Consider the following 19,436-nt stretch of genomic DNA (forward strand, 5'->3'; position numbering starts at 1 on the left):
CTTTAGATTTCTTTGGATTAAGTAAGAGGTTCTTCTGCTCACACAAATTGACCATATTATCAATACAGTATTTATAGTCATTTTGATTTTCAAGGTGTATCCGCTTTGAAATGTTACAGGATATGGCTATATCATCAGCGTACTTAATTACATCACACCCCATTGAAGAACGTATATCATCTGTGTATATTGTAAAAAGTAACGCAGATAGAGGACCTCCCTGGGGGACTCCCACTGTAATATTTGATTCCTCTGAATAACCTTTCTGTAGCTTGACTTGTCGAGACCATCCTTGTAAAAAATTAGCCAACCAATTTATAAGCCAAGGCTCATTGATAAAACTACACAAACTTTGGATTAACCGATTTGGTAAAACCGTATTAAAAGCACTTGAAAAATCTAAGAATAAAACTTTAGTGACTGTTGTGTCACTCTGATTTAAACCAGAAACAACACAATGTACGAGCTTGAGTATAGCATCTGTGCAGGACACGCCTTTTTTGTAGGCAAACTGATTTTTATCACCGTGTGATACGATGGCCTGCGTCAAGTATGGAAATAATAATTTTTGCATACAGTTAAAACCAATGTTGGACATGTCAATTGGTCTAAAATCGTTTACAGATGTTGGAATAGAGATTTTAGGCACAGGTGATGTTTTAGCATGCTTCCATTGGGACGGAATTGAATTCTCATTTAAACTTACATTATATAAATTAGTGAATATGCCAGCTAATTCTTCAGAGCAATACTTGTACACCCACCAGGGAATTTGATCAAAACCAGACGCAATTCCTATCTTAACAAGTCCAAATTGTCTTTTTACATCTTTCTTTAGTATTACTGGTGGTTCAGCAGTTGATAGGTCTGGTAGTATAAGTGAAATATCTTTGCTCGAAGCATCATTAAAACGTCCGAAGTGTTGACTTAATTTTTGGCCAAACTCATCAGTTACCAAGTTTCTTTGCTGTTCATCTGGTTTCCGTATTGATTTGAGTAGATCCCACAGAGAAGCGTTTATTTGGGTTCTGGGAACCCGTATAAGTATCCTGAGAGAAATTTGAGAACTTTCATTTTTGGCCGAAATTTGGCAATTTTGTAAGGCTATACCCTTATGATTTTGTTCGATTTTGGCCAAAATCACGACTTTTTAATTCTTCCCAAAATTGTACCTGGGATGTGTGGCGCCCTTTTGATTCCTTTCCATGTGATCAGAGCAGAATAAACAGTCATATTTCGGTGAAAAATGAAATTTAAAAACCATATCTTGACGTGATTTCATATCAAATTTAAATGAGTGAAACTTCGTCGAATTCCACTTTTGTTGCGAGAGAAGCGTTTATTTAGGTTCTGGGAACCCGTATAAGTATACCCTTATGATATTGTTCGATTTTGGCCAAAATCACGACTTTTTTAATTCTTCCCAAAATTGTACCTGGGGAGTATGGCGCCCTTTTGATTCCTTTCCATGTGATCAGAGCAGAATAAACAGTCATATTTCGGTGAAAAATGAAATTTAAAAACCATATCTTGACGTGATTTCATATCAATTTAAATGACTAAAACTTCGTCGAATTCCACTTTTGTCGCGAGCGAAGCGTTCATTTAGGTTCTGGGAACCCGTATAAGTATCCTGAGAGAAATTTGAGAACTTTCATTTTTGGCCGAAATTTGGCAATTTTGTAAGGCTATTATATACCCTCATGATTTATTTCGATTTTGGCCAAACTCACGACTTTTTTAATTCTTCCCAAAATTGTACCTGGGGAGTGTGGCGCACTTTTGATTCCTTTCCATGTGATCAGAGCAGAATAAACAGTCATATTTCGGTGAAAAATGAAATTTAAAAACCATATCTTGACGTGATTTCATATCAAATTTAAATGACTAAAACTTCGTCGAATTCCACTTTTGTCACAAGAGAAGCGTTTATTTGGGTTCTGGGAACCCGTATAAGTATCCTGAGAGAAATTTGAGAACTTTCGTTTTTGGCCGAAATTTGGCAATTTTGTAAGGCTATACCCTTATGATATTGTTCGATTTTGGCCAAAATCACGACTTTTTTTAATTCTTCCCAAAATTGTACCTGGGATGTGTGGCGCCCTTTTGATTCCTTTCCATGTGATCATAGCAGAACAAACAGTCAAATTTCGGTGAAAAATGAAATTTAAAAACCATATCTTGACGTGATTTCATATCAAATTAAATGAGTGAAACTTCGTCGAATTCCACTTTTGTTGCGAGAGAAGCGTTTATTTAGGTTCTGGGAACCCGTATAAGTATACCCTTATGATATTGTTCGATTTTGGCCAAAATCACGACTTTTTTAATTCTTCCCAAAATTGTACCTGGGGAGTATGGTGCCCTTTTGATTCCTGTCCATGTGATCAGAGCAGAATAAACAGTCATATTTCGGTGAAAAATGAAATTTAAAAACCATATCTTGACGTGATTTCATATCAAATTTAAATGACTAAAACTTCGTCGAATTCCACTTTTGTCACAAGAGAAGCGTTAATTTGGGTTCTGGGAACCCGTATAAGTATCCTGAGAGAAATTTGAGAACTTTCATTTTTGGCCGAAATTTGGCATTTTTGTAAGGCTATTATATACCCTTATGATATTGTTCGATTTTGGCCAAAATCACGACTTTTTTTAATTCTTCCCAAAATTGTACCTGGGGAGTGTGGCGCACTTTTGATTCCTTTCCATGTGATCAGAGCAGAATAAACAGTCATATTTCGGTGAAAAATGAAATTTAAAAACCATATCTTGACGTGATTTCATATCAATTTAAATGACTAAAACTTCGTCGAATTCCACTTTTGTCGCGAGCGAAGCGTTCATTTAGGTTCTGGGAACCCGTATAAGTATCCTGAGAGAAATTTGAGAACTTTCATTTTTGGCCGAAATTTGGCAATTTTGTAAGGCTATTATATACCCTTATGATATTGTTCGATTTTGGCCAAAATCACGACTTTTTTTAATTCTTCCCAAAATTGTACCTGGGGATGTGTGGCGCCCTTTTGATTCCTTTCCATGTGATCATAGCAGAATAAACAGTCAAATTTCGGTGAAAAATGAAATTTAAAAACCATATCTTGACGGGATTTCATATCAAATTTAAATGAATAAAACTTCGTCGAATTCCACTTTTGTTGCGAGAGAAGCGTTTATTTGGGTTCTGGGAACCCGTATAAGTATCCTGAGAGAAATTTGAGAACTTTCATTTTTGGCCGAAATTTGGCAATTTTGTAAGGCTATACCCTTATGATATTGTTCGATTTAGGCCAAAATCACGACTTTTTTAATCCTTCCCAAAATAGTACCTGTGATGTGTGGCGCACTTTCGATTCCTTTCCATGTGATCAGAGCAGAATAAACAGTCATATTTCGGTGAAAAATATGAAGTTTAAAAAACCATATCTTGACGTGATTTCATATCAATTTAAATGACTAAAACTTCGTCGAATTCCACTTTTGTTGCGAGAGAAGCGTTCATTTAGGTTCTGGGAACCCGTATAAGTATCCTGAGAGAAATTTGAGAACTTTCATTTTTGGCCGAAATTTGGCATTTTTGTAAGGCTATTATATACCCTCATGATTTTGTTCGATTTTGGCCAAAATCACGACTTTTTTAATTCTTCCCAAAATTGTACCTGGGGGAGTATGGCGCCCTTTTGATTCCTTTCCATGTTATCAGAGCAGAATAAACAGTCATATTTCGGTGAAAAATATGAAATTTAAAAACCATATCTTGACGTGATTTCATATCAAATTTAAATGAATAAAACTTCGTCGAATTCCACTTTTGTTGCAAGAGAAGCGTTTATTTGGGTTCTGGGAACCCGTATAAGTATCCTGAGAGAAATTTGAGAACTTTCATTTTTGGCCGAAATTTGGCAATTTTGTAAGGCTATACCCTTATGATATTGTTCGATTTAGGCCAAAATCACGACTTTTTTAATCCTTCCCAAAATAGTACCTGTGATGTGTGGCGCACTTTCGATTCCTTTCCATGTGATCAGAGCAGAATAAACAGTCATATTTCGGTGAAAAATATGAAGTTTAAAAAACCATATCTTGACGTGATTTCATATCAATTTAAATGACTAAAACTTCGTCGAATTCCACTTTTGTTGCGAGAGAAGCGTTCATTTAGGTTCTGGGAACCCGTATAAGTATCCTGAGAGAAATTTGAGAACTTTCATTTTTGGCCGAAATTTGGCATTTTTGTAAGGCTATTATATACCCTCATGATTTTGTTCGATTTTGGCCAAAATCACGACTTTTTTAATTCTTCCCAAAATTGTACCTGGGGGAGTATGGCGCCCTTTTGATTCCTTTCCATGTTATCAGAGCAGAATAAACAGTCATATTTCGGTGAAAAATATGAAATTTAAAAACCATATCTTGACGTGATTTCATATCAAATTTAAATGAATAAAACTTCGTCGAATTCCACTTTTGTTGCGAGAGAAGCGTTTATTTGGGTTCTGGGAACCCGTATAAGTATCCTGAGAGAAATTTGAGAACTTTCATTTTTGGCCGAAATTTGGCAATTTTGTAAGGCTATACCCTTATGATATTGTTCGATTTAGGCCAAAATCACGACTTTTTTAATCCTTCCCAAAATAGTACCTGTGATGTGTGGCGCACTTTCGATTCCTTTCCATGTGATCAGAGCAGAATAAACAGTCATATTTCGGTGAAAAATATGAAGTTTAAAAAACCATATCTTGACGTGATTTCATATCAATTTAAATGACTAAAACTTCGTCGAATTCCACTTTTGTTGCAAGAGAAGCGTTCATTTAGGTTCTGGGAACCCGTATAAGTATCCTGAGAGAAATTTGAGAACTTTCATTTTTGGCCGAAATTTGGCATTTTTGTAAGGCTATTATATACCCTCATGATTTTGTTCGATTTTGGCCAAAATCACGACTTTTTTAATTCTTCCCAAAATTGTACCTGGGGGAGTATGGCGCCCTTTTGATTCCTTTCCATGTTATCAGAGCAGAATAAACAGTCATATTTCGGTGAAAAATATGAAATTTAAAAACCATATCTTGACGTGATTTCATATCAAATTTAAATGAATAAAACTTCGTCGAATTCCACTTTTGTTGCGAGAGAAGCGTTCATTTAGGTTTTGGGAACCCGTATAAGTATCCTGAGAGAAATTGAGAACTTTCATTTTTTCGGCGAAATTCGGCAATTTTGTAAGGCTATACCCTTATGATATCGTTCGATTTTGGCCAAAATCACGACTTTTTAATCCTTCCCAAAATAGTACCTGTGATGTGTGGCGCACTTTTGATTCCTTTCCATGTGATCAGAGCAGAATAAACAGTCATATTTCGGTGAAAAATATGAAGTTTAAAAAACCATATCTTGACGTGATTTCATATCAATTTAAATGACTAAAACTTCGTCGAATTCCACTTTTGTTGCGAGAGAAGCGTTCATTTAGGTTCTGGGAACCCGTATAAGTATCCTGAGAGAAATTTGAGAACTTTCATTTTTGGCCAAAATTTGGCATTTTTGTAAGGCTATTATATACCCTTATGATTTTGTTCGATTTTGGCCAAAATCACGACTTTTTTAATTCTTCCCAAAATTGTACCTGGGGGAGTATGGCGCCCTTTTGATTCCTTTCCATGTTATCAGAGCAGAATAAACAGTCATATTTCGGTGAAAAATATGAAATTTAAAAACCATATCTTGACGTGATTTCATATCAAATTTAAATGAATAAAACTTCGTCGAATTCCACTTTTGTTGCGAGAGAAGCGTTCATTTAGGTTTTGGGAACCCGTATAAGTATCCTGAGAGAAATTGAGAACTTTCATTTTTTCGGCGAAATTTGGCAATTTTGTAAGGCTATACCCTTATGATATCGTTCGATTTTGGCCAAAATCACGACTTTTTAATCCTTCCCAAAATAGTACCTGTGATGTGTGGCGCACTTTTGATTCCTTTCCATGTGATCAGAGCAGAATAAACAGTCATATTTCGGTGAAAAATATGAAGTTTAAAAAACCATATCTTGACGTGATTTCATATCAATTTAAATGACTAAAACTTCGTCGAATTCCACTTTTGTTGCGAGAGAAGCGTTCATTTAGGTTCTGGGAACCCGTATAAGTATCCTGAGAGAAATTTGAGAACTTTCATTTTTGGCCAAAATTTGGCATTTTTGTAAGGCTATTATATACCCTTATGATTTTGTTCGATTTTGGCCAAAATCACGACTTTTTTAATTCTTCCCAAAATTGTACCTGGGGGAGTATGGCGCCCTTTTGATTCCTTTCCATGTGATCAAAGCAGAATAAACAGTCATATTTCGGTGAAAAATATGAAATTTAAAAACCATATCTTGACGTGATTTCATATCAAATTTAAATGACTGAAACTTCGTCGAATTCCACTTTTGTTGCAAGAGAAGCGTTCATTTAGGTTTTGGGAACCCATATAAGTATCCTGAGAGAAATTGAGAACTTTCATTTTTTCGGCGAAATTCGGCAATTTTGTAAGGCTATACCCTTATGATTTTGTTCGATTTTGGCCAAAATCACGACTTTTTAATTTTTCCCAAAATTGTACCTGGGATGTGTGGCGCCCTTTTGATTCCTTTCCATGTGATCAGAGCAGAATAAACAGTCATATTTAGGTGAAAAATGAAATTTAAAAACCATATCTTGACGTGATTTCATATCAAATTTAAATGAGTGAAACTTCGTCGAATTCCACTTTTGTTGCGAGAGAAGCGTTTATTTAGGTTCTGGGAACCCGTATAAGTATACCCTTATGATATTGTTCGATTTTGGCCAAAATCACGACTTTTTTAATTCTTCCCAAAATTGTACCTGGGGAGTATGGCGCCCTTTTGATTCCTTTCCATGTGATCAGAGCAGAATAAACAGTCATATTTCGGTGAAAAATGAAATTTAAAAACCATATCTTGACGTGATTTCATATCAAATTTAAATGAGTGAAACTTCGTCGAATTCCACTTTTGTTGCGAGAGAAGCGTTTATTTAGGTTCTGGGAACCCGTATAAGTATCCTGAGAGAAATTTGAGAACTTTCATTTTTGGCCGAAATTTGGCAATTTTGTAAGGCTATTATATACCCTCATGATTTTGTTCGATTTTGGCCAAAATCACGACTTTTTTAATTCTTCCCAAAATTGTACCTGGGATGTGTGGCGCCCTTTTGATTCCTTTCCATGTGATCATAGCATAATAAATAGTCATATTTCAGTGTAAAATGAAAAAAAAAACCATATCTTGACGTGATTTCATATCAAATTGTTCCCGAAACAGACCTATATGATAGAGCGGCCCATTCTGTTACCAACCAGGCAATAAAACTGCGATAATAGGTCCATATCTTATAGGAAAATGAAATAATATTGATGTCAATGTTCAAATGTCATTTTTAAGAAAATAATAGTCAACCGATTTTTTGTTGTTGGATTAAACGACAGGGAATTGATATAATCCATCCTGATCAAAATCGGAAAGATTCGATTTTTGGTCGAGATTTGACATTTTGATAAGGGTATATGACTTTTTAGTATGACTTTTTCAAATTTGGTCGAAATCGTGACTTTTTTAATTGTTCCCTAAACAGGCCTATGTAATAGAGCGGCCCATTCTGCTTCCAACCAGGCAATAAAACTTCGATAATAGGTCCATATCTTAGAGGAAAATTAATAATATTGATATGAATTGTCAGTTTCAAGAGCACAAGGGATGCACCCTGAACAATCACACCATTTGCGTAATACGCTCTCATAGAGAGTTATTTATAGCTATTCATACGCATTCACAGTAGTTGAATTACTGTGGTCGAGTGTTGCGTTATTCAGTCTGTGGCGAGAAAGTCCGGTGTTCGATTCCTACCTTCGCCTGATAAGTCCCAAAAGGACGAAACCGGTCATGAAGTGGATTTGTTTCTGGTGTGTGAATTTAACATAGCGATTGATTCTTGAGAAAGGAAGTGTCCAATAGAGAAGCAGTGATTGAGAGCCCACAAAGTCGTTGTATAATGTCTCTGCATGCTGCACTTATTTTGCCGTAGTTGGGTTTTGACTTGCAACACACTATTCACTGATGACTTGTCGACATTTTTGCTATAAAAAATTATACTGTACTTCTATCGGATCTTAAACGCTCATGTTCAAGCGACAAATTGTAACTGTCTTCATACAAGAAATTCAAAAAAGGAGATACTATTTGCCGCTAATTTTACTCTAGGTTCAAACATTTCTTTATTTTGAAAATAAATGAATAACTTTAAGTGAAATTACATTGATGGAGAATCTGTAATTTAAAAGATTAAAATGGATACAAAAAGAAAACTTGTCTGCTTACTATTAACCAGTGGCACTTTTATATTATAACGATTACGCATAATTTAAGAAATCCTGACTTTAGTCTCCGATGTTAACAGATTGTACTTCGTATGCCTCTACGTTAAATATCGTATATAACACCCCATGATTAGTGCAAACTTAACCAATATCAACATTATTCGAATTAGACGTAAATGACTTTAAATTTGAAAGGACAAGTCTCCGAGTAAAACTGATAACGACGCATTGCTAGCCTTTGTGGGAGAAAAGTTTCAAAAAATTTCTTAGATAAATGTTCATTCATCCAAAATAAGGAAAAGGATAATATTGTTGTTGTCCATTATCAAATATATAGCAAAACTTTGACGATATGCGTGTAGTATAGTAAAGTAAAGCAGTGTGATTAACTTGATGGTTATATAGCAAAATAAGTAATGGAGTTTGGAAGTGTACATGATGTTTAATGAACCTTTCAGACTTGTCACTTTATAGTTCGCTTGACTGTGCAGCTCGTTGTGTGGAGTTACTTTCACCTGTACGAAGTGTCTTAAGGCTAGATTTATTCTTCTCGTTACTCCATTCACTAAGGTATTCCCTAGTTTTCTTGAATCTATTTACCACTTCTGGGTTTTTCAAGCATATGAAAATGAATAAAAAGAATCCTTGAAGGGACGTAAACAGGCAAAACAAATATTCAAATACAACAGACTCTCGGTTAGGAATCATTGCGAAGAAACCAAAAATCCATGACATTCCTAGGAGAAACCAGAATACGACGAACTGCTGCAACCTTGAGAACATCTCTTTCTTCTTGTATCGTTTGGCATTACTTGGCATTATCGGACGAAAGACGATGTTACGAAGAAGAAGACTAAATACAACCAAGTTAAACAAGACCATTACCAGTACTTCCAAAATAAGTCCAAAAAGTAGTCCTTGACCCGAGGGCAAAAAACAACTGTGAAGTATGAAACAATAAAATACTTCAGATTACCAAATATTCCTTTTAATAGGACCAGATATGAATCCACATTTATCATGCATCACCAGTAATATTCGTTAAATATCTTTGTCAAATTTAATTTGTTCTGTTATCACTTCATACTTCCTCTTCCTATTAAATGTTAACAATATTTGAGTAGTTAAACGCATTAAGTTTGCAATACCATTAACAGAAAACGGAATTCGACATAGTATATTGAATTTGTCATCTAATTTAACGCTGCATTTTTCATACTTGATATTAAAACAGTAAGAAAAAGCCCTGAATACCTTATCCATGATAAGCTATTGAACTACTGTTCTTCATATTAAATAACAAATAAAAATAACAATCTTGAACAACGGTCCAATTATATTGCTCTTGCACAGTTGTAAGGCAAGATATTAAAGAAGCTTTAAGCTACAATATCTCATTCTCGATATATTCGAATGTTGTTATTTAAAACAAATTATATAAATGGAACTATTATGAGATTTTGACAACAACAAAACAACTTACTATCCATCTACTTCTTGAGATGAAAGGAAGAGCACACTCAAAACAGGGATCAAGCACAGGCCTTTGGAGGAAAATTTATATCGTTTAAATTTGGTCTTTAAATATTAATATTGAAGTAAACAGAGATAAAAACATACAAAAATAATGTTTCGTTTTACGGCGAAATAAAATCAAAATTATATAAACAAATAATTCATCAACAGATTCGTTCATTGAAGTAAGTTATCAGAATGATAATTTTCATGAAATATAAGAACACTGGAAAATGAAAATTTCGAAGTCACAACCAACTGAATATTGGCACAGAAGCAAGATACTATAGAGTTTTCATTACCCTTTTCTCATCTTTATGCTATTATGACTGTGATACAGTGTGTCTTAAACTATTTCAGTGTAGTTTCACCCTTGAGTGTTTATCACAAAATGTTTATGTATAGAAGAAAATATAGATATCTGAGTAAATTAAGTCATCCACCCTTCCTGTTTCATTCGCTCTCATTCATCCCTCTAGTTTCATTCACCTCACGATAACTTCATTCACCCTTCAGGTGAACCATTCACCTGTTTAAGAAGCACTGTGCTTCCGATACATATGATCAATTTATGTGTGAAAACCTTAAGCACATGTTTTATTTATCTGACATTTATCGCTTCCTAACGATACATCTAATTAGAAATAATTGAATTTTGAAACGGAAGGTGATAGTGAGTTCACTATAGATAAGTAACACGACGAAGAGCACACTGCACCCTGGCTAGACGTACTGATGAAAGTTCTACGTAATCCAAATCAATGATACAACTTTCATAACAGAAAATGCATCAATTCTGACAATGCATTAGCTAGAAATAAAATGCAAAACTTTTCATTGTTGATCACCTTGATGTGATATCATTGTCTCCAAGACAAAAGTCTGTTTTGGGACAATAATTTAGTAACGTATTATGGAATTCAATTAACCTTTATTCGGTAAGAGTTTCATTAATTGGTATTCTGTAAGGAAAGTGTAAATTGGTATGCACAGATGATTACAGTGACTCAGCCAAAGAGCGTTCATCACCTTTTTTTCCTTCAGAGAGTGAAAACTAAACTTTTAACAATGCAGTTTGAAACTTCAGAGAACAAAACACGAACTTTTCATTAGCATCAAATGGAAATGTAACAAAATACTTCACACAATACATACCGTATACGGACACAGCAGACACGGGAACAAAATACCTTAGTTTCAACTGAAACAATTTGGGTGTTTTAAATTTGACAAACAGCAAGTACATGTGCAATGCTTCTACAGACATCCACGCTACAGTCGTCAAACATAAGTAGTGTATCGTTGTAGCAATATTATTGCAATGTCTTGGCTTGTCGATGACGAAATCTCCCACCAGGAAAACTACGTAGAAAGCTAACAAGCATAGGCAAAGATTGAGATGGATTTGTGATGCTTGCTTCGTTCGTAGTCCTCTGTAAGAATGGAAATATAAATCAAGATGAATCAATACAATTTACCAAGTCCCGTATGATGACAAAAATCCGCGATTTCTTTACAAAATTAATAAGCCAAGTGGAGGATTAACATGTTTGTTAAATATCGGCGTATTTTAAAGTAATTGATAAGTCAATGCTAACTGAAAAATTAAAGTTTATTGTAGGGTCAATACTTTACTTCAACAACCTAACAACATTCGATTCATTGAGCTACAGCAGACCATGATATATTCGAGAGAAAAAACTTTAACGTAGACAATATAAGTTTACTTCCACTATCGTAATAATTATATATTAAACATTATTATCGTATTTAATATTCAAACTTTGTTTTTTGAAACTCAGTAACCAATTCAAGTATATATATATATATATGAGAAAAATTTAATGAGGAATCTCCTATTTTATAGTACAGTATTGCATGGGATTTGGTTCCTGTTATTAAAATCAAGAAGACGAAGACTGAGTCATTTACCAGATTGATACCGGAACATCACACCAATAGAAGGTACTTACAAGCTGAGAAAATAATGCACTTACCCTATGAGTGATAATGATGAGATGCAAAGAATTAAGCCACTTATCGAAAGAGATGACCCTACCACGGTTATAATTGAAAGGGCTTCTGGAAGATCTGAGCCAATTCCCTTTAGACAAATGTAGAAATAAATACAAATTCAAACTAGTTACGCTCGAATGATTCCTCAGATAAGGTTGGGGCAAAGCATACTGATTGCCCAGGCAGCGGGGATTATACATTATACATTTGATATGCGCATGAGCACAAATTGTTCTTCATAGACAATCCATCACAATCCGTAACTAAATTTCATTCAGTAACATATATCAAAGTTATCTATAGAGAAGGGCATATGATTAAACCTAGAAATATAGAAGCGTTATGTTGTGACTTCAGACGTAGGCTAAAGAACGGTTAAATCAAGGTGAATTAAGTATATTACGTTACATTAACTATGGATTAACGTATAAACTCAAATTATGTTAAGCTACACGTCAACACAACTCATAGAACATGTCAATGCCTGCATTTTTCTTCTGTCTAGTACGTAACTTACGACGAGCACGGCGAAGCTGGTAAGATGGTTACATGTGCACACTGTCTGATTCTTGTCTTTGGTTAATGCGCAACCTTCAGCGGACCATGTTCCTCCATTGCCTTCCTCTGAAACTGACCAGAAGACGCACTTTTCTTCTTTTACAACTTCGTTTTGTCCAAGAGGCTAAATTTAAAATTAAAAATACAAGATATTACGTCTCTTTTGATAGAGTTTACTTTTCTGCCCTAAATATAACCAAAAATATAATTATACATATTTCTTATTTTCTTTAACATTTGAAGTGCAGTAAAAGATTTGTTAGGAAGAAATGTTTCAGCTTAAACCTGGAACTGCAGGTCCACGTGAACTGTTAACAGAAAATGTGTATTTCTCTATTAACTAAAAGCATCGCAAACAAGTATGCGACAGAATGTTGGCTGGATATTAGTTACAAGACAAGGATAGAATTCGTTATGAACAATACAAGTGTTTACTTTGTACTTAGTGGACAGTAAATGCCCTATATGGACTTACGGGTGCTATTGTAAACCTGGTAACGATAGAATTTTCAGGTGGTAGATCCTTAATGACAACGTTAGCTACCTCTAAGGTCGCTGCAATAACTTGACTAGCAATTTCTTGTCTGTTCTTGCTTCTATCTTTCTCGGGTGCAGAAGTCGATGAAGCTTGACTCGTTTGAAATAATCGGGAATCCTTGTAAATGAAGAAGCTAATTGGAACGTGAGTAATAGTTGGATCAACTGAAACCGGAGAAAAAGTTAATAATTACTTTCTAAGATGTTGCACGAGGTATATGTGAGTATTTATGATTTAGAAAAATAAAACAAAACATTGGACTCATATTATGACATGTGTGTTTGGTTCGATATGTCATTTCATGCGAAACATATTGCAAAAGGCATCTTCTCAAATGAACAGTAATTCAATTCCCAAGATTTTTTATTACGTTTTTGTGACAGCCTCTCAATTGTTTGTCCAATATACATCGTTCATTGTTAATTCAATATTGTAAAATGATTAGTATATTGTGTAATGGGTTTTGAAGAAAGAATTGACATGACTGACGTTTGATTGAAATCGGAGTTTGCAGTGATACTTCGTCGTAAATTAATAGTATGAATAGGTCTTCTTCAATAGTGACCGTTACCTTCCAATGCTAGTTCCAATATCATTGATGGTACATAAATCGATGTTGTGCTGTTATCTGTTCGTACTTCCTGCTTATCGTTAAATAGCCGTGTGTTTTCCTCGGCAAGATCAGCATTCACAGCATCTCGGCCAGTGGTATTACTTGGCGGTAAATTGATAAATGTGACCGCCTTGGTTATGTCTGGGTCTAACTTAACTGCTTGAACGCCAACGTTATGTTGTACGTCCGTAAAGTTGTTAGGATTTTTTTGAACATTAGATATTTGCTGTTCCAAGGATACAATGACACTACTAGATCCGACAGTTTGTTCCAAACTTCTTTCATTTACTTCCATTAGGTTGTTCACCGTCCCTACTACGGACTCTGTAACCTTTAAAATGAATACAAATGAGCGGGTAATGTTTATAGTGAAATTAGGGGAAATCCTTTCATATGCTCTAAATCAGAAATATTTGTTAATGAAATACTGATATTAAATTTGACCGTTGAATTTTAACGATGGTAGCAGACCCATGTGCATCGGTGCTACACACTAAAATCGTTGTATAGCCGAGCTGTCGGCTAATGCCGGCGTTATCTGTAAGCAAAATATTTCCATAAGAGGCAATTCACATCGAAGTTTATGCAACTGAGCGGAGATTGACAGTGGTAAATGGTTTCTCTTTTGATATAAATGGTAACCTGCGGCGATGGATCTAATGCGTTCAAACTGCTATCTCTGATTTAACAAATAAAAATTAAATTCAGCAAAATTAGTCTATGATAGGATACCATTATTTAAGATAAATGTAAAAACAGGTAAAAAACGAACATCTTCACAGCTTTACCGGCGTAGACATAAACAATGAATTGCACCTAATGTATAATCAGGCATTACTTACTTCTGGTGAAGAACTATTGACATTAGCAATGTCCCGTAATGACTCGGCTACATCTTCTACCTCTGATACGTCAAGATCTTCTGTCTGAGTTGTTACAAGTGCTAGATCGCTGGCAACCTCATCGACATTTTCCTCGGTTACAGTCGTCTGCGAGATACGTAAACGTATTGCTATTAAAATGATCACTGGGGCTATGGTAACTAAATTTTAATTTAATATTGTAAAGAAAAAATCAAACGTATAAAATTATGCCCATCGATCTCTTTCAAAGGCAGCCTAAAAAAGCAGGGGACACAACTTCAATTTCAGACAGATGAAACAGTTAATTGGAGTAAGGAGATGGTGGCAAATCAAAGGGTTGCATGGCAAATAAGACATCATTGACAACAGAATCAATGTCTTATGAAATACACGAGTCCATCTCAAAAGCCATTGTACTGTTTTCATTCTATTCATATTAATGCAGAGCTGGGGAAATTAAGTGTCCACATCGAGCAATGTAACTTCACAAACTCACATTAGCAATTCTCTCCACCACATCTGCCGCGTCTTCTGGAGTGTAACATGATGTGAGAACTGGTTCCTCCCATCCATCCTCATCGCAAAATCTCATGGCCAAAGGCTGGTATGCTAATTATAAGAGAGAGCCCCATATAAGGCTGGATGAAATACTGCATTAAGTTAAGTATTAGCATATCACAGACAAGAGGAAAAGAAGCCTACTCAAAATATGTTGCCAATTTGGACCAATTTCCTATTTTCTAATAACTGAGAATTTAACCAAAACTGCTCAAGTTCACATTGCACGTGTTACAGTAATCAATTTAACCACCGGCAATAAGCTATGGGAACATTTCTGGAGGAAAGGTGCATTTACCATTAGAAGATTCTTCACTGCAGTTTTGTATTGAGTTAACACGTGATCCAGGGTCAGTGGCCCGAAATGTAAGTTGCACACCAGAAAAAGAAAGACTTTGAAATGGACACATTGTGGGAAGTATCTCTGAAATTGTAAAAGAGCAAGACTCCAATAAACATATGATCATATTCAGTGGCGTAGCTACGGGGGGGGGGGCGTGGGGGGTGACAGTCCCCCATGAAAGCCTGTTGCCCCCCAGTGGCCCCCCACTGGGATTTTGGGTGTCAAAAAAAAATTACATGTGCGAAAAATATATCATTGGTCTGAATGGTCTCGAATCTCCATGATGACCACCCATGAACGACCCTTCGACCGGGGACCGGCAGTAGGCTATAGTTGCTGAAAAACCTGACGTGACATAGCGCATATAGGCCGAGAAGTCTACAGTAGTCGCACTGTACTGAAAACGCATGTTAACGACCGTCGAATAATATAATTCCTGCTCTACAAGACTACAACACACATAATGTTTACTAATGAATCTGTGTGTTCGACTGTTCGGGCAAACTTTGCCTTTGTCACTCTTTTTTAAAATATCCATTATCCCTAACATACAAATAAATACTAATACAAACAGCCAATCAGTATCTTGTAACCAGTGCGCATTAACTGATCAAACAAGCTAGTGAGCAATACTATACCCTTATAGAAAGGTGGTTTCCAGGTACTTAAATGCCAAAGAAGATGTTAAAAGGTAAAAAATGCTGACATCATACACATGTTTCTCACATCATTGCTCGCGTCATTGCATCGATACCCTGTTACATTTTCAATCGGGTTTTCACTTCTGGGACGTACCCTGATGCTCTTAAAACCGCTAAAAAAACAAATTTTCAAGAAAGGAGACAACACTACCGCTGAGAACTACCGGCCAACAGTGGCGGAGCGTCCAAACAGTCAGGGGGCGGATGCCCCCCCTCCCCGACGGACTCAAATGGACTGCTGGCGCCCTTTTCAGCTTTTTAGCACTTTTTACTTATTTCGCGATTATTGACTTTTTTATTGCACTCTCATCTACCTATTGACATTTGTCACATTTTGTTGGTGTAGTTTACTGACAAAATGCTCTAACGTACGGCGGTATTTAATTTATCGGCACTTAGTTCTGTTGTACGAAACTCTTTCCAAGAACAGGGGGGGGGGGGGGTTCGATCTATTTTTTCGAAAACATGAGCACTCACAAAGATACTACAAGGATTGTGATGAAGCGCATGTACTTTCAACATCCATATAAACTTCCGACTTGTCACAAATGGCGATGACACATATTTATTCTTCGTTTATCTGCAAATTAGCAAGGCCCGGAAAGGGTCATTTCCGGCGATCTAGGGAATATCTTTACTCAAAAAAATTCTATACGCTCCGCGCCAACCTGTGGTGGCGCTCCGCTTAGATAGTGTCGAAAGCGCCCCTACAGGCCATTCTCGCCCCCCCCCCCTGACCAATACCCCTAGCTCCGCCACTGCCGGCCAATCAGTCTATCACCCTAATAATATTTCAGACGCAATCTTTGATGTCAGTTTGACATATAGTTCGGTCATTTCAGTATGTTATTTGGCTGAAAGCCCAGTCAATCTTTCTTTATTTTCCACGCGTAATTTGCAGATTTGTCGAAAAATGTCAATGCCGGTGTCAAACTCACAAAAGATATGTCATGATATTTCAAAGTAACTTTTTTTCTATTTCACTAAACTATTTGATGACCATATCAAAACATGGGATCTCAAAATAAAGGATGTTGAGAAAACTTTAGAGCAGCTTAGAAGGCCTGGGAAGTGTTATTTCCAACGATCTAGGAGGCCTTTTTAGCTAAAAATTCCTTGTACGCTGCGCGCCAACTCATGGTGGCGCTCCGCTTATATAGTAACAAAAACTGGTCAAGCCCCCACAGGAAATGTTCAAGCCCCCCAGCGCCCCCACTGAAAGAATCCTGGCTACGCCACTGATCATATTGAAGTTTCTGATATCATAACGAAAACGTTATTGGTAATATATTATGATGGATATCAGAGTTGTAGAGATCACTCATTGTAACAAACAAACAAAATTAACTTAACCATATACTTAAATCGAAATGGATATGTTTCATATGTACTCACTAAAATTTTGAGCCTTTCGCTATACTACTAAAAACTAATAATTGATATAAGCATTTCGAGTTTCAACGAGACCACATGCATGTTTAGAATTCGATAATAAATTATATAGCTGTATACTGAGTGACTGAGAAAATGACAGTACTTCAATTGCCGTAAGGCGCTTTGACTGACCTGAGCAAACGGCATTTTCGTTCGTCCACATTCCGTAGAGACACACTGCTTTCGTATTGCCATTTAAATTCCATCCGTCTGGACATTCATACATGATTTCAGTTCCATTTGGATACAACTCCCCGTCTGGTAAATCAGGAATGTGAGAAACCAATTCATCTGGTGGATGTGGTTCAGCACACGGTAAAGCTTGTAGGAGTAATAATACAATCCATTAATCAGTGATATTATGTAAATGATATGTAAATGTTTAGAAAATGAATTATATGGATGGAAAGCAAATGATGATAAATAACACTGCTTCGGTGCATTATAAAACATGTCGCTCTTGCTAACCTTCGCAAAACGCATCTTCAGAAGTCCACTCTCCATAAAGACACACTGCACTATTATTACCATTAGAATCCCATCCTTTCGGACATTCATACATGATTTCAGTTCCATTTGGATACAACTCCCCGTCTGGTAAATCAGGAATGTGAGAAACCAATTCATCTGGTGGATGTGGTTCAGCACACGGTAAAGCTTGTAGGAGGAATAATACAATCCATTAATAAGTGATATTATGAATAAAATAAGTCAATGTTAAGATAATGAATTATATGGATGGAAAGCAATTGATGATGACAAACACTGCTTCGGTGCGTTATAAAATATGTCGCTCTTACCAACCTTGGCAAAACGCATCTTCAGAAGTCCACTCTCCATAAAGACACACTGCACTATCATTACCGTTGAATTTCCATCCTTCCGGACATTCATACATGATTTCAGTGCCATTTAGATACAACTCCCCGTCTGGTAAATCAGGAATGTGAGAAACCAATTCATCTGGTGGATGTGGTTCAGCACACGGTAAAGCTTGTAGGAGGAATAATACAATCCACTGATAAGTGATATTATGTAAATGATATGTAAATGTTTAGACAATGAATTCTATGGGTGGAAAGCAATTAATTGCTGATAAATAACACTGCTTCGGTGCACTATGAAACACGTCGCTTTTACTAACCTTGGCAAAACGCATCTTCAGAGGTCCACTCTCCATAAAGACACACTGCAATATCACTACCGTACAATTTCCATCCTTCCGGACATTCATACATGATTTCAGTGCCATTTGGATACAACTGCTCTTCTGGTAAATCAGGACTGTGGAGCACAACGGTATCGTTCGATAAAGGCTCGTTACACGATAAAGCTTTTGAGAAAAAGAAAAGACAACTTGATATCCTTACTTTGAGTTACATACTGTAATATAATCTAATGCAATGGATCAGGAAATGAAATATCAAAATCATTTACATTTAAAAATTGGTTAATTTATCAAACTCACCTTCGCAGAAAGCATCTTCAGAAGTCCACTCTCCATAAAGACACACTGCACTATCATTACCCTTAGAATCCCATCCTTTCGGACATTCATAGATGATTTCAGTTCCATTTGGATACAACTCCCCGTCTGGTAAATCAGGAATGTGAGAAACCAATTCATCTGGTGGATGTGGTTCAGCACACGGTAAAGCTTGTAGGAGGAATAATACAATCCATTAATCAGTGATGTTATGAAAATAATACGTCAATGTTAAGACAATGAATTATATGGATGGAAAGCAATCGATGATAAATAACACTGCTTCGGTGCATTATAGAACATGTCGCTCTTACTAACCTTCGCAAAACGCATCTTCAGAAGTCCACTCTCCATAAAGACACACTGCACTATCATTACCGTTGAATTTCCACCCTACCGGACATTCATACATGATTTCAGTGCCATTTAGAT

General features: G+C 36.1%; 2 protein-coding genes across 2 annotated transcripts in view; both read right to left on the reverse strand.

Moving 5' to 3' along the window:
* Positions 1–19,436, reverse strand: part of LOC139969106 (uncharacterized) — a 113,864-nt gene that overhangs the window by 23,272 nt on the left and 71,156 nt on the right. The gene's annotated exons all lie outside the window — the stretch shown is intronic.
* Positions 8,250–18,416, reverse strand: LOC139969261 (adhesion G-protein coupled receptor G7-like). Its single transcript, XM_071974176.1, has 13 exons — positions 18,323–18,416; positions 17,987–18,175; positions 17,651–17,839; positions 15,339–15,464; positions 14,979–15,091; positions 14,462–14,608; positions 13,578–13,950; positions 12,944–13,170; positions 12,428–12,592; positions 11,892–11,998; positions 11,050–11,327; positions 9,863–9,923; positions 8,250–9,319 (listed from the first exon to the last, which is right to left on the reverse strand). The coding sequence occupies exons 1-13, from the start codon at positions 18,414–18,416 to the stop codon at positions 8,848–8,850; spliced, it is 2,541 nt and encodes an 846-aa protein (XP_071830277.1). The 3' UTR covers positions 8,250–8,847.

This window comes from Apostichopus japonicus, chromosome 6, assembly GCF_037975245.1.
Source record: "Apostichopus japonicus isolate 1M-3 chromosome 6, ASM3797524v1, whole genome shotgun sequence".
Classification (NCBI taxonomy): Eukaryota; Metazoa; Echinodermata; class Holothuroidea; order Aspidochirotida; family Stichopodidae; genus Apostichopus; species Apostichopus japonicus.